General features: G+C 39.3%; 2 protein-coding genes across 2 annotated transcripts; one reads left to right on the top strand and one right to left on the bottom strand.

The window, feature by feature from the left end:
• Positions 1–1,212: 1,212 nt before the first annotated feature.
• On the bottom strand, positions 1,213–3,861 carry kcnmb3 (potassium calcium-activated channel subfamily M regulatory beta subunit 3; the record flags this gene model as incomplete). The annotated part of the gene is made up of 4 exons (XM_079349367.1): positions 1,213–1,581; positions 2,064–2,235; positions 2,838–3,041; positions 3,776–3,861. The coding sequence occupies 4 exons, from the start codon at positions 3,859–3,861 to the stop codon at positions 1,213–1,215; spliced, it is 831 nt and encodes a 276-aa protein (XP_079205493.1).
• Positions 3,862–6,056: 2,195 nt separating this feature from the next.
• On the top strand, positions 6,057–15,101 carry mfsd8l2 (major facilitator superfamily domain containing 8-like 2; the record flags this gene model as incomplete). Its single annotated transcript, XM_079349360.1, has 11 exons — positions 6,057–6,132; positions 6,358–6,543; positions 7,502–7,564; positions 7,678–7,797; positions 8,047–8,126; positions 8,601–8,850; positions 11,907–11,980; positions 12,426–12,639; positions 13,516–13,638; positions 13,815–13,945; positions 14,959–15,101. The coding sequence occupies 11 exons, from the start codon at positions 6,057–6,059 to the stop codon at positions 15,037–15,039; spliced, it is 1,398 nt and encodes a 465-aa protein (XP_079205486.1). The 3' UTR covers positions 15,040–15,101.
• Between the last annotated feature and the right edge of the window lie 1,329 nt (positions 15,102–16,430).

Here is a 16,430-nt window from a genome sequence, read left to right as displayed (position 1 = left end):
TACATTTACAGGCACTTTGATTACTTACAGTTAGAGCCCGACTGATTAACCAGCCAGCCGATTTGTGCCAACATAACATTTATTTACCAGTCATATAGCATTTGAGTTTCATTGTATTAAACTAGCAGTTCTCTTTACATTATAACAAGCATTATCAGCCTCCAGTTCCTTTCCAGGTGAGAGACCATCTTGTCTTCATTACAGGGATGGCACCAGGTTTTTTTTTCTGCTGGTGCTGAAGTTTGGCTAACATGTTGAGATGCTATTTGTACGGTTTATTTCAACTGAAAACTCTGAATATACATACTTAGACAGATTTATGGTGGGACTATAGCGCCCCCTAGACCTGGTGTAGCGCTGTGCTTTTTTCATTATACTGTGTTGGTTAAACACATTTGAGGGATCAAAGCAATAAATAAGTTTATCTGTATCCATCTCTGCAGATCAAACAGATCTAAGAAAGATATCAGCTGATATGTCGCCTTCAGATTTTTTTTTTCTCTCCCCAATATTTATATACTTTAAAATCACATATCGGCTTAGCCCTACTTAAAATGGACGTGGAACAAGGCTGGTGCCAGAAATGAAGATAACACTGATTTGTTTTTAGTGTATTGTTCTCATAGGGAACTGTTCTCTGCCAATGGACTATTGAGCTGAATCGTTTAAAGCTCCTGTGATGATCTTTCAGTTTTGTGTTGATTTTGGCGCTGACCTGTGGACAAAGTGTTCCCTCTGTTCTCTAAACCATTTTAGTCCTGTTCATAAATAAAACACATTTTGTAAGAAAAAAATCTCAACCAGCTTTGTTTTAACAGTCAAATGTAACGCTCTTTGCAAAGCATTCACTGAAAAAGTATTTTTTTTACGAAAAGTCTCTGCAGGGTGCTAAAGTTGGAAACAACAGAATTAATCAATCATTATGCTGATAGTCTCGATTGCTTTTGTTGCTTTCATAGCCCTTAAAGAGGCTGACGTCTGTTTCAAACTCCTCACAGGAGCTTTAAAAGCTACAACTCTACAACAACGATCTACTTGAAAGGATCTTTTAGGTAAGAAAACGTAACTTTTTCAATCCTGGATTTTTGCCACACCAGGGGAAAAGATTTCACTCTGATTATCGTCATAAACAGTGATGCAAATTAACATTGTGTGCTGGTGAAATAATCACATGTAGTTGTTTGTCATTTTGCAGTGTAAATGCAGGACAAGTCATGAAGGAGACATCGTGCTGGACTTGCGGAGCAGTCTGTACTCTTGTCCCTGAGTGTGTCTGGATGTCAGCCTGCTTTCTGCAGCCCCGCTGCATATCCCAGAGGACACGTGTGCTAAGTACTGTGTCAGTTTCACCAGGCCCACCAGCAGAGCCCCGCCCCCTAGCATCAGACACGGCCAAAGCAGTGCGAACAAAGTGTTCTTATAAGTGTACTTCCTCTTCAAGATGGCGTCCCTGGGGTGCCTCGTGCGGTCAGTTAGGCATGAACAGCTGATTCCAATCTGAGTGTTGAGGCTGTTTTTAACTTTCTCCACTTCCTTCTGAAGCTCCGTTCTGTCCATCAGACATTTAGGTATGTAGAAACACTGTAAAAGAGGAGGTTTCAAGACTTTATTAAATGACTTTATATAATAGCAAGGCTCTTTTAGAAATCACTTTTTATCATAGAAAAGAGAAGAGATAGATAGATAGATAGATAGATAGCTAGATAGATAGATAGATAGATAGATAGATAGATAGATAGATAGATAGATAGATAGACACTTTATTGATCCCTCAGGAAATTCAAGTAGTATGTCAAGGGGGTAGCCTGGGGTGTCCCTAAAATCTTGTTGGTGCCACTTTATTAGGGTAGAGGTTTGACAAAATGTTTTTGTAACCGCTCACTTGGTTTACTTGGCTGCAAGGAGGACAGCTGTTATGCACAGACATAAACCGATAATGCTCAAATCTCCTCCTCAGGCCCTGTCCTGAAGCTGTCCTCCCCTCCAGTCTAAATACAACACGTAGTGAGATTCAAACCCCAGGTAAGACTCAAAACCTGGACTTTACTGCCATAAATCCCTACCTGAGGAGCCAGGAGGACAGATTCCTCGTCAAAGTGTAGAGCAAATGTCTGATTGGAGCCAGTGAGGTTAACCTTCACCCTGAGACAGGGCACAGAGCTCACACCTCTGCAGTCCACCCACTCCTCCAGGATTTCAGAGTGCAGCACAACACAGCTGGCCTCCTCCCAGTTACTGCAAAACAACAGGGAACGTTTTCTAAATCAAAACCAAGATCTCCAATGTCTCCAACAGACATACACACAGTCACACCAGAATGCAGTAATAGTAGTTTATTACCATATCTCTACCATATGAGGATTGTTTTCATTTTAGATATTTATTCAATTTTTTCATTTGGACAATTTCTGCCAGGGAAAGAAAAACGTAGACGAAGTCTTACCAAAACACAATCAAAATAAAAGATCTTAATATTGACTTAAGTCAACATTTAAACGTACAGTTTATGTATTGGATTTAACTGGTCTAGACTAGATTATTTTACTGCAAATTAATCAGACAAACCTTTGTTTCAGATATTTACGTCCCTCATGGGACAAATCCTTTTGACTCTGGGGTTTAATGTAATTAGCAAAAAGCAGCTATCAAAGAAAAATGTGATTTAGTTTTTAAAACTTTATTTAGGTCATTCAAAGGTCTGTATTCTTTTTTAAATTTAGAAATAATTAGCATTAGTCGTGTTAACAGATAAACTTATACTTTAGGTAAAAAGGATATACCACCCATAACTGTTGATCATTTATCATCCATGACATGATCATTGTTCTTCAGTGTACCTGTTAACGTAGGGCTTGAGCATGGTGATGCCGACCACAAAGAACATGAGCACAGAGAAGGCCATCATGGTGAAGCCCAGCAGGATGGCTCGGTCCTCGCCAACACTCGACACAGGCACCTGAGTCCGAGCCCGCTGACCCCCACACCCATCCACCCCCCTGCTGTATTCCTGCTCCTGAGCCCTGGCTGCATGGAGGACCTCTCTGTGTCCATCACACACACACACACACACACACACACACACACACACACACACACACACACACACACACACACACACACAAATACAAATAAATTCATGTACTTCAGGATTATTATCTGATTTAATACATCAGTGACACAAATACATTTCCTTATTCAATGCAAGAACAAATTGAATATCAAATTAATCATAATTAATGCATTACTGAGTTGTGTGCACATTTTTTAGATAAATAACTGACTGACACCTCCACAACACAGAAGCATCATTTCATTCAAGGTTGTAGAGGTCGATCACAATCTTTTTATTCAACTAACTCGGATCTCACATATTAGACAAGGTTTTGTTAGGTTTGTTAAAGATTTCAAATTTCAAGACAAAGTGCTTGTGAGCTCATCAGGTGTTCTTTATTGGATAAATATTTTAGAAAAAAACAGGAGACTTCCTACAAACAAGTTTTAAATTGTTGATGTTGATGATTCTTGAACACTAGACATGAAAAGCAAATCAGTGAAGTGCACCTTCAACTTTAATAATAAAGGACTGGACTCTATTCAAACCTTTCTGATGGTGTCTGACTTTTCAACCTTGGGTTTTTCTTAACCCTTGCAGAAACATACGGTGTATTATGACTCAATTGAAAGCTTTTTTAAACTTCACCTGTGTTTCACTCGTATAATAAACTTCCACCAGTGTGTTTAAAGCTGCCCGGCTCAGATGATGGTCTTCTCTTACCGTGTCTGTCGCCTGCGAGCGCCCTGCAGGTTGATGTTAATAGGGATGCTGAATGACCTCCGGGGGGTGGTTGTGTTCAAGAACATGCCCACTCCTATCTGTACATCAACCTCCTTTCCAGCCTGAGTCTGAACATCTAACTAACAAGCTCGTCTCTATCTTAAAGTCAAAGGTCTGTCTGTGGACAGCCCATCATCTTATATCTCATACAGGCTCCAGTGCAGCGCTGTGACTGACTGGACCAGATTGCAGTTTTATTCCCTGGGGGATTCCCTGTTGTTTACTCGGCTCAAAGGTGAGCATCAACACCTCCACCCTCATGTGTGTTTCTATAGAAACCACCACAGGTAAGGCAAGTAGGATGCTAATGGCCTCTCAGTGGGCCTGTGACGCTCGGCTGCATGCAGTCATTTGTCATGGAAAAGCAGAATGAAACCTTTCTTGATTATCAACTTTTTACATCGATTGAAACAGCAAGAAGACACTGAGAGTAATGGGGAAGTTCTTTGCATGATTCTGAATACTTGCTCTAGAAGCTCGAGTAAAATTAAAACTACAGTCATGTACAAATCCTATTTGAGAGAGGGACTAAAAATGTGAGAGAAACAATATAATATAAATAATATAAACACCCTGTTATTAGGATAGTGCATGAAATGTGAGCACACAGCAGGATCACTCAGTTTGGCAATAACATACGAGCATCAAAGCTCTAAACATTTTGTCACGATAAATGCAGAGGACCGGGTTGATCAGAACGGTCACTAAACAGAAACTCAGACAAATAAAAAAGAGACAACCAGTTTTTTGGATCTTCCAACTATAGAAGACTTTCAGCCAAGATGTCCTTTTGCGTGGATTACAGTCCAACATGAGAAATGGGAATCAAGTTTTGGTTTAGAGGCGACATTTTAGAGATTGATTAAAGAAAACTCTTGATTAGATGTCTGTATTTTACATTTCATAGGGGTGACCATCATACCCATTTGCCCTCCACATGGACTGTTTCCACTGAAAAGCAGGCAGACAATAAAACTAAGTTACTATGAGGAACTTTCATTTTGAGTTTGATGCCCACTATGGTCATGATGTTATATCTCTATGCTTTCTACCTCTTTGCTGAACCCGTCCTGTATGTGTGTAGTATTTACAATAAAATAACCCAGACCGTATTTTAACTGTTAACATACAGTAAACTACAGTAAAACTTTTTCTGCTGTGTGTTTGTACTCCTTTTATGCATTACAGGCATTAAACACTAAGGCAACAGTCAGTCTTCTTCCTGATGGTCTTGTTTGCTTGTAGGTATATATACTGTATTTATAGCTCTCAGAAAGTCCTAACACTCTCGGATATGAGTGCAATGAGTTTTAACATGTTATTCAAACAATCGAAAGTCTCTGTATTATTCATGCCTTGCTGACGAAAAAAAACATATGGAGGTATAAACTTGGTGACAGTTCTGTTTAATAGACCAAGCCAAAGGCATAGAGTAGTGGAGCAGCTTGAAAATGGAGCCAGCCTTTCAATAAAGCAGACAGCAGTGTCATACCTAATTTATTCACTATTGAATACAATCAAGTGATGCTGAATATTTTACTCAACCTTTATCACACTTTCTGGTGTTGGGCTTCATATTCAGGGAACTGTAATCCTGGTTTATCTAATCTATTTTACGAGCTGTATGTTTTTATTACTTGGTAATGTATTATATGAGTCTTTTTGTAACTGTGCCAAAACCTATAAGAGTAAGCTGGCAGGCCAGGCATATTTCTTCCCCAGCGCTGGTGGTGGGATTCAAGTGCTTTTGATGAAACTGAAGCAAACAAGATTAAAAATGTATAAAGCTCAGTGTACTTTACCTCACCTGGTAAACTGAGACATTGCCTTGACCGCGAGGCTCACAGTGCGGTGTTGCAATGCTGATGGGACTCAAACAGAATTTCATCTTTAACATAAATGCCTAATGGAAACAGACTGTTGCAATCATTTCAACCTGTGCTTTACTGCTTTGCTGGTTGATTTTGTTTTTGTTTTTCACACAGTTTTTGGTATCCCTCCTGCTGAACTCCGACAACGGGAGAAGCCTTAAAATCTTTCTATTTTTAAGGTCTGAGATGCCTCTTAAAAGCAGAGAGAAAAATTCCTCTGATTACCAGCTGGCCAGTCGTTGTAATTGGACACACAGTGACTCCTGTTATCTGATTATGCCGCTGACCGTTTGTCAGCGACACAAACAGACAGAGTTCGGTGTATAAAAGCCAGACAATCAACAAACACGATGGATAATCATCAAAAGAGGAATCTAACTTTTCTCACCATCGGGCTGATATTTATGCTGAGTGGCATCGAGTACGGTAAGCTCATAATGACAGTTTTATGGACTTGAAGACATGAGATAATGGTCTCATTAGAACAGAATCTGCCTGACATTTTGGCTGTGAGCACACATCACAGAGGATACAGCTTGTGCTTTAATTAAAATCTGTTTTCTCTGTGGTTAAATGAGGCTTGTCAGTTACTCGTCTCCCTCCTTTACCTCCTCGCTCTTCTTCCCTCATATCTCGCTCTGCTGCTTTCAGCTGTCATTCTGCCAACAATATGGAGGTATCTGCAGATCCTGGAGGCCCCTCCGTATTTCCTTGGTTTGGGTCTGTCTGCCTTCAGTCTGAGTGGGCTCCTGACAGGCCCCCTTTTTGGGCTCTGGTCAGACCGGAGCAAAACTACAAAATCCATCATCCTTTTCTCCAATCTTTTTGAGATTGCTGGTGAGTAGTTAAAGCTTAACACAAATCGCATGACACAGAGATTTCACTCATATAAATAACTTGTGACCCTCAAACAGTGGCTGATCTTTTAATCTGTACAAGGAATTGTATGTATTACATTTCTTCCACACATGCACTTTAAAGCTAAAAGGTTTGGATTTTACCCAGAATTTATCCTGCCAGCCCCATGGTACATTTTTCACATGCAGCGGATGTGAGAATTCGGCAGCAAATAGTCTGAAAAGCCAATGAGAGGTGGTTGTGTGGCATCATTTTCTTCCTGCAACTGACACAGCAGATGCAATCTCTTCAGTTTTGCAGAGTCACTTAAAGAAGCCAAGTGGTCATTGTGTTTTCTGTTCACCAGTAGCCCTATGTTATTGTCCACTCTGTTATCCACATGCTGATTGTTTCAAACAATGATGGCCAAAAAACAGTGGCGTAGCAAACTAAATTTCAATTAAAAAATACCCCGTCATAGTGGCTAAACAATCTTAGTTATTGGGATAATTTGTCACACTTTTAAGTAAACTCAAGTAGTTGTTACTTTTACTCTGTACTAAACCCTTTTGTGGTATTTGTTTAGCAGTACAAAATGGCAAAAGTGGTGATTTGTGAGGACAATGATATATATATATATATATATATATATATATATATATATATACATATATATATATATATATATATATATATATATATATATATATATATATATATATATATGGTTGGCCTCTTGTAGTTTCACAATGTAGCAATTGTAAGATCTGAGATCTGTAACAGCACTGCAAATGGAGATTTGAACAGTTAACATTTATAAAGGCAATGCTTTCTGCATGATATTTCAGCCATGATGCTTGATCATCAGAGGGTTGTGTTGGATTTAAATGATGCATTGTTTGTTTGTTTTACGCTGGAGATTCTCGTTTTTACCTCTTTGACTTTTGTCTTTCCTCAGGTAACTTCATGTATTTTATAGGATATTCAAAGTGGCTGTTGTTATGTAGTCGGCTTGTAACAGGTGACACACACATGCACACATGCACATACTTCAATGCCTGTCATGAATTGGCATTTGTTCTATGGCCCGTTGTCTTGTGAAAGTGTGACAGAAAGGTGATGCTTTCCTCTCAGGGATCGGGGCTGGAGCAGGCTCCTCCATCTTTGGTTTCCTAACTCGGACCACTCGGCCAGAGGAGCGTGCTGGAATCTTTGCAGCCATCATGGCCTGTCGACAAGCTGGTCTCCTTGTCGGTCAGTTTTTCTCCCTTTACCTTACCACAGAGCGGGTGAGGTGTCATCTCACCTCTCTGCACCTCCTCTGTACCGTCAGAAGTATCAAACATTGAAACAGATTTGGTTATGTTCTCTTTGAGGTTCAGCTTTAACTTTGAGAAAGAGGCACTAAAAAAAAATCACTGAGGTGGAGACTACTGTCTTCTCACATCCTCTTTTTATCCCAACTATACTCTTTAAAGTGTTTCCTCCTCCCTGTCTCTCCAGGGCCGGCGTTCAACCTGTTCCTGCGGCTGTGTGATTTCAAACTGGGGCCCTTTGTTGTGAACAAATACACATCTCCTGGGGTAACAGCTTTCACATGATCAGTAATCTGAGGTTCTCTGAAAGCTGTATGAATACAGAAACAATCGTCAGAAAAAGTCGCTCTACATTCTGTACCATAGTCTTTTCTCGCATTTTTTTCTTCTCTCTGCTCTGAGGTATGAGAATACAAAATGCCTGCAGCCATACTCAGGCCGGTAACAAGCCGTATTGATTCATTTCTGTCTCATGAGTCTAAGAATAAAACACCTGTAGGACAGATGAGGCTTAAATGAGACAGAACAAAGCTCACACACCTACTTAGAAGTTTTCCTCATAATTTGACACTGCACGTCTGTATTTTAAATTTCACTCTGCAGGGTTTCTTTATTTATTGAACACTCCCCTCCATTATTGAATACTTCATCTCTCCTGAGAGTTCTCCAGGATTGTGTAAGAAGCATTTCTTTGGGTTAGAAAATGTGATGTATAATTGTAAGGATTTTCTTTTCTGTCAGATCTTTATGTGCCTTTTGTGGGTGCTGCTCCAGTTTGTCGTCATGGTCATGTACTGGGATGTACCACCCATAAATTTGGAGGGGGTTGCAGTGGTGGTGGAGATGAAACAAGAGGATGGTTATGAGGAGGAGGAGGCCCCGCTGATGGGCTCTGACGAGGAGCCAGTACAGACCTACAGAGCTGTCAACTCTGACGAATTAGGGACCTCTGCCTCATCCAGGATGCAAAGTTTGAAGAGTGCTAGCAGAGGTGAGTGACCGTAGATGATACCTGCTGTGTGCCAGAAATGCAAAGAAATGTTCACAAAAAAATGGGAGACAGTTTCCTGTCTCAATGTCTCAAAATGTCAATTCTGATAAAAAATCTCTGTAAAATTCCCCAAAACTTTAACAAATTCCAGAAAATTCTTTAGATTGCCTAGAAAATGATCAAACATTGCCAGCAAACCTTGACTTAAATTAGTGACAGAAATTCCAGAGAGAGTTTTTGACAAAATGTCCTTAAATAATTTCAGAGAAAATTCCCAATATTCCTCTTCCCAGTAATGTCTCCTGCAGGAAGAACTCAGAACATTTTTAACTCTACCTTAAAATTCACCTCCAAAAACGCATGGAAAAGTCCATGAATATCCCCCAACATTTCAAATGAAAATTCTGGAAATTCCAGGGAAATTTATTAAACATTTCCTTTGAAAATTTCGGTGGAACATTGTCCAAAATCCCTTCCAATTAAAATTCCTAAAAAATCTTAGAAGTATCCATGAATATTCTAAATAAATATTTCCATTACAATTCATGATTTTTCTTAAAAAAATATTTATTTTGGGGATTTTGTGCTTAGCTAAATACAGGACAGGAAGAGTTGAAGCTACATGCGAGGGAAAGGCACCACAGGTCGATTTTCAAAAAGTCTGAACATTTTGATGTAAATTCACCTGAACACAGTTCCATGAACACTCTTTAACATGAACACACACTTATCATAGCTTTACACACAGCGTTTTTTGTGCAAATGGAGTTTTACCTCCACAACCAATAATACCTGCACATAATTATATACGTATCTGAAGGCAAACTTTTACCTGCACACAGACTTTTACCTGCACACTTTCTTATACCTACACACACTTTCTACCCTCCAGATCCCCCTGAGAAATTCTGTGTGGCATGTCAGATCACATTCCTTGTGTATTGATTGCACTTGTGCCTGTGTGTGCGTTTGTGGTTTATGTCAGCTTGTATATAAACATATGATGCAAAGTGTCTTATTGGATTAAGTTTACATGGGATGCAGACAGTGATTGTGTGTCGTTATTGATTAGCTTTACTGTGTTAGTTGGAGTGTGTGTGTCAAACCTCTGCATCGATTCTCTCACTCTCTGAAGATGTGGCAAAGGGGGATGGATGGCAGACTTCCTTCTGTATTGACTGGCTTGCTGTGGTTGACTTGTGGATGAAATGGAGACAGAATTGGTGATGTGACCAACATTCTTCTTATTGATTCCTTTTTGTTGTGGAGAAATTCTACAGCAGGAGAAACTCTGCAGTGAAACCAGGGGATAGCTGCAGCTCTGGTTCATACTGTAGCAGTATCTGTTCGCCATTACACTGAGTCTGGTGTTCACTCTCTTGAATTATTGATCCGCCCTGACTTCTTCTGTGTGAGTGAGGAATCTTTAACACTCAGGCACATCTTTCATCGGCTTTCATCAAGTTGTTGCATTTCTGTTGGGATTTGTGCATTTCATATAACACAGGTAGAGCCTGTGTATATTCATACACTGCTGGCAAAGGCTGCTATCTATTGCTACTAACGAATCCCATTTAAACACATTCACAAATTATACAAGCAATTTGGGGTACAGTTTCTTCCCTGAGTGTCTGCAGTAGCTGGGAACCCCCTGACTTTCCAGTTGAAAGACAAACACACAAGCAGTGAGACAAAGCCACTCCACATATATGCTAAATATCAAGTGACAGTCATCAAGTAAACCTAGTAGAGCATAAGGATACATTTCGGGTCATGGGAAAAGGAATGGGAAAATGAGTTATATGAGAAGTATTTCTTTTTTATTTGGAGAAACAACATGACAGGATTAATGTGACCTTGAGTAGGTACCAATTTAATTAATGACTTTAAAATAATCTTAGAGTAGAGATTGATAAACTATGTGAGAATAGCTTAGCATAAAGATTGGAATACAATAGCTAGCTTACCTAAGAAATAATGTGTTCATGTTAAGCTAGGCAACCAGTTAGCCGTATACCACCATTAGAGGCTCTTCAAATAAGGATAGTTCCCCCAAATTCTCACTAAAAAGGCGTTTGATGGCCTAGTGGTTAGGCCCCACTGATTTCAGGTTGGAATCCGACCTCAGATCTTTGCTGTATGTCATCCCACTCTCTCCTCTCAACATTTCTTGTCTTGCTTCAGCTGTCTAACTAAACTAAATCTTATTTGTAGCTGGTTATTTATTTGAGGAGTTCAGCAGGTTAATCTGACATGAGGAATAGAATAATGGGTGAGAACCTGGAAGTGTGTTTCCAAGTAATGAAAAATGATGTTTTTGGAACTTGTCTTGCACAAGGGAGCCACAATCTCCCATCTTTATAATGAATTTTTAAAACCTTTCCTTTCTAAGTGCCCAAGCTGTGTGAAACTGCAATAATACATCACTTTTAGACACTTTAATCCCATATTATCATGGTTTAAACCCGAACCAAATAACCACAAATAAATTAAAATACAGCCATGCTATACTGTAAATACTGTATATACTGTAAAATAATTAAACATATATATCCATATAAATAACTGAACAGAAAGAACTGGACCAAAATCCAAAAAGATCACACACTGTAATATCCAACCATTCCTCCAGCCATCTGGCACTTTCTTCCAAATTTAGCTGCAAGCCTAGCTCATTTTTCCTCTTCTCCAAGTCCATAAGGTTTTTGTTCCAGGAAAGGCTGGTTTAAAAATGTGAATGTCTTATTATCTCATGTTACCATGTTTTGGACTTGAGAAACAGGGAACATAAGATCTCTCTTGTCTGTAGAAAAAGAAATAGTCTGTTTTTTGGACTGAGGGGTCAACATGACCAACCAGCCGGGATCGTCACGCCCATCTCTTTCAATTTTAGGATTTCGACTTTCAGATTTTAAGGTTTTATTTTCCCTTCAATTTCTTTTTTTAATCTTTATCGTCATCTCAACCTAACTCGCCATTTAAAACTCGATTTAATGCTACCACTTGAGCTTGGTTTATGATTTTCTCTCGTTCTCTCTCGTTCTCTCCCTGTGCAGAGTTCCTGAGAGAGGAGGTGGTTGTTCTCCTCACAGCTCAGTTCATCACTCTCTTCAATCAGACAGCGCTGGAGGTGAAAGCAACTACTGTTGAGAACCATCAGCTGGAGTTTCCAATCATTTCACACAATGTCACACTATTTTACCCCTATAGCTTCACCCAAACTTCCTCAATCAGAGCCATGAACCTGCAAAGATGTGTGCTGACACTTAGAGAAATAATCACTAAACACTCAAGCAGGAGCAGATGTTACAAGGGTACATAGTCTATGTCAGTATTTGTCCCTGACATGAAAATAACAAGGCCAACTCTTTTCTCATTTGACTCTGTTTTCTGAATAATTACACAATCCTGAACTGGATTATGTAATCATTTTAATATTAAATCAGAATAAAACTTTTGAAACGGAACTGAATGAGGCCTTTTGGACATAAAATGTGCTATTACAGCTGTGATAAAGTCTCCACCTCTACTAACTGACCGACCTTGCTCACATCTACCTTAATTAATTCCCTCAGACGATGGTGACTCCTCTGACGCAGCGCTACTTCAGCTTCGGCGAGCTGGGCAACAGCCTGATGTACAGCCTGTGCGGGGTGGAGGTCATCCTGGGCTTCTTCTTCGTGCGCTGGCTGAGCAAGAAGGTGGCGGACCGCGTTGTGTTGGCCGCGGGCCTGGTCATCTGCTGTACCGCCTGTATCTGGTGCCTTGTCTTCCTCTGCAACCCCCGAGGTGCTAACCTGTCCGGGAAAACATATAAACACACACAAAATGACACACACTGGATTAAAAAAGCCTCATGTGCTTGTGCCAAATCTTTCTCTAAGGTGGTGTGTAAGCGCAGGGCAGCTGTATTAGGTTACACACAGGCTGAATGAGCTCAGTAAACGATATCACTCAGGCCAGCAGGAGATCACAAGCACTGGATCCTGCATGTTCAGGTTGGCTTGCGTCTGTTACAGTTTGTCACGTTGATTGCTCTTATTACATGTGACATGTGCTGGAGCTGGGAGGAGTCGGGTACATATAACAGGATTACAGTAATCTAATTAGACAAAATTGCATTTTATTTAAGAATATCCTGCATTTGTTTGCTTTTTGTTACAGTCAGGGTTATAACACCACATAAAAGAAGGAAAATACCACTTGGAAAAATTGCTTTTTCATTATATGATTAAAAACCTGTAGCTTTCAGGGGCTTCCAATAGTTTGATTTGGCTCACATTCACATCAACGTAAATGTGCATGATGCAAACATACGATACAAAGCAGCAAAGAACAAAAAGGTGGTGTATGCCAGCTTGGCAGTGGTTTCATTTTCAGATAGAGCTATCTCAGGTGCTGCCAAACCATTTGTGGAAGGATTTTTAAAAACCCAGAGAAGAAAGGATGGACAACTGAAGTAGGATCTGTTGCACACTTTGATTCGCCATTCAACATTTAATACTGGCTATCAGATCTTTAAATGTATGGATTTTATTTTGACTATGTTACTAATATATTACAGGCTGTTCATTTAATTTTTATGACATGTATCATACATCATAATTTCAGGGCAAACCAATATAATTCAGTAATCCAGGGTTTAATTTTTTCTGCCCCTGCCAGGTAGTTATGGATGGGAGTTGTCTGCCTTCATCATCGGGGTGTTTCTGCAGCTGCTGGGTCTTCCCTTCGTGGCCGTGTCTCAGGTGTCTCTCTTCTCCAAAGTGACTGCAGAGAAAACACAGGGTTGGCTCATTTTACTTTGGCTCTGTTTGCATGGCTCAGCATATTCAAACAACAGATTGCTGCTCAGCATATGTGAAGCAAATAAACCGTTTATACATGCTGTGATTCAGAGCCATATTTTAATTATTGTAGATAAAAAAGTAACCTTTATTTCTTTTGTGATGCTTCACTAAAAGGATTCAGCCAAGGTGTCAGACGCTCGGTGGGGGGCCTTGCTACCATCTTGGGTCCTTTGTGGGCGGGAGGACTGACCAATAATTTGTACATAATGTTAGGCATGATGCTAGCTCTTCTCCTAATGATCTCAGTAAGTACAGCACAACTCATTAAATACAAGGTAGAAAATGTTTTATATAATACATTAAAGGACAAGATTGAAAATATGTGGCGAAGGCACATTTGCTTTCTTATATGTAACATCAGGTGTTTATACCACTTTCATGTCACTATAATTCTGTTACTATTGTCAACAGTTAGCTTAGCATAAAGCAAGCAATGTTTTGTTCTTTAGGAGTCTTTTGTCCAGCAACCAAAATCTTGCTAGCTTAAGATTAGATAAGATAATACTTAATACTGATTATCTTGCTATCTAAGGAGAGTATTTCAGTGAATTGATACAACTTTTAATTGAATTAAACTCTCTTTAAATGTTAAAAAAAAGCTAATTTTATCAACATGAAGTGGTAACTACCAGCTTTGGAAGTTCTGGTACTTTTCATGTTTAACTAAACTCTTTTAGCTGTAGCTCTACATTAAAAGTCACCTACTCACACCTTTAGTAGTACCTTATTCAAATGTTACTTATGTCTTATTTTATACCAAAAGGTATTGTGAAAACACGTAACATGGATCCCTGCGCAGTCAACTCCTTCTGAACTTTAACTCTGCTAGATGTAGCTTCATATGACTTCCAAAGTTTAAAACTGGACCATTTTCTGCTAGATATGTACTAAGTCACTTCCTGCATGCTAAGCTACGCTAACTAGCTGATGGCTGTAACTTCATATTAACTCCTCAGAAGTATAAGTTGTGTAGAGATGGATAATTCATGTTATCTAACTCTTGGCAGGCAAGCAATTGAGAGGATTTCCCAAAATGTTTTACTACTACTGCTCCAATTTCATACTCTCTGGGAGTATCTCTGGGATGTCTGTGCATACCTTCCTCATTAGAAAGTAGTCAAAGCACTGGAGACAGTCTGCACCTTTTTTTTCTTCTGAAAAAAAAACTTCAGAAATCCTTAACTCAGCATACATTTCAGCCTTCACTTCTTTGCCCCCTGTATTTTCTGAAGACATATCACCATGTATATTTTCACAGGTTATGACAGCTCTTTCCTACGAGCGCCTGACTGAGCCCAGGGCCGTGCAGAGTGCCCAGAGCTGTGACAGTGGAGGATAAGGCTGACAATCTGGAGAGGCTAAAGACCCACAGAAGAGACTGGACTTCTAACAGAATCAATAAAAGTGTACAGCAAAGGAAACTGTATGAAAGTTTAATTTACAAAAATATCAAACACATGCTGTAACTCAGCTCCTTCCAGATAGGTGAGCACACTACACAGGTAAAACCACTGTATATTGTCAAATTTGATTAGAATCCAAATCACAATCATACTGTTAATTACATTTCACACAAGGGGGCACCATTGCTCTCACATTGAATATTCAGAGGCATAATTGAAGATAAAAGCCATTATTTTTAAACAGAACTATTTATATTCCCTGGTGTTGATGACAAGATGAAAGATCAGGTTTTTCTATGTGACCCGCATATCAGATTTGTATCTCTTGTCCCGATTCTTTCTTCTTCTTTTATACTTGGGAAAAAAACAAACAAACTAAAACTGTCGCTGACAATGAAACAGTTGACACAATGGGTGCAGAAGTAGAGTTGTCAACATCTTAACAGCTGTGTGTCAGTGTGGCTGATAGAAGACAAGGGTCAAAAAGAGGCAAAGCTTTACAGATTTCTTGATATTTATTTGTAGTGTTTGAGTGAAGCTGCATTCTTTTATTGCTAAATTTAAACACCAAGCCTTGGAGACACATAGATGTGATCTGAAACTATTCCTCTATATCTTCTGTGAAAATAAGAAGCTTCTGAATTAAAAACCAAAACTTAAAAATACTTGTTAATGAGCTGCCTAAATCTTTTAACTATAGGGGGGGATTTAAAGTTTAATTGCCTGTTTTCATAATTTAAAACATGACAAGGTGTGACTGTGTGTAGTCAGCTGTTCTTGCCTCTATCCTCTTCTAGGATGTGCTGTATGCTACACAGCTACATGCTTTAAGCAACACGAAGGCATTGTACATTCTCTTTGTACCAATGAACTTTTTTTTTTGCATAATTGCAGATAAGGCTCAGCAACCTTTCCAGCTCTCTTCACTCAGCAGGTGATGTTTGGCTTTCCACAGGATTTTCGCCTAAAATGAAAATTCTAATCTGTGGGACTCGAGGACATAATATATTTAAGTACTTTCATGCCTTGATCAGCATATTCAGGTACTTGACATTTTAAGAGAGATAACAAGGTGCAGAGATTGAGGTCAAGCCTGATTTTTCTCTTTTGGAAGAGGACTAGTTTTTTTAGCTTCATTCCTGCTGTCGTGTGTTTTTAAAGAGACTCTGATAAAACAACTTCAATATCAAAAACGATTTTTTTAAGCCTCAGAAAACTTTCATTTAATCTCCAGATCTACTCTATAATATAAAAAGTGCATGTTTAAATAAGCATCAATCAGGCAAAACTTCTTAACATTCACAATGTTACTGTTCAGGCTGACAGG

This window comes from Symphodus melops (assembly GCF_947650265.1).
Source record: "Symphodus melops genome assembly, chromosome: 7".
NCBI lineage: Eukaryota > Metazoa > Chordata > Actinopteri > Labriformes > Labridae > Symphodus > Symphodus melops.
The sequence above is the reverse complement of the archived record's forward strand: the minus strand, read 5'-3'. Positions and strand labels throughout refer to the sequence as shown.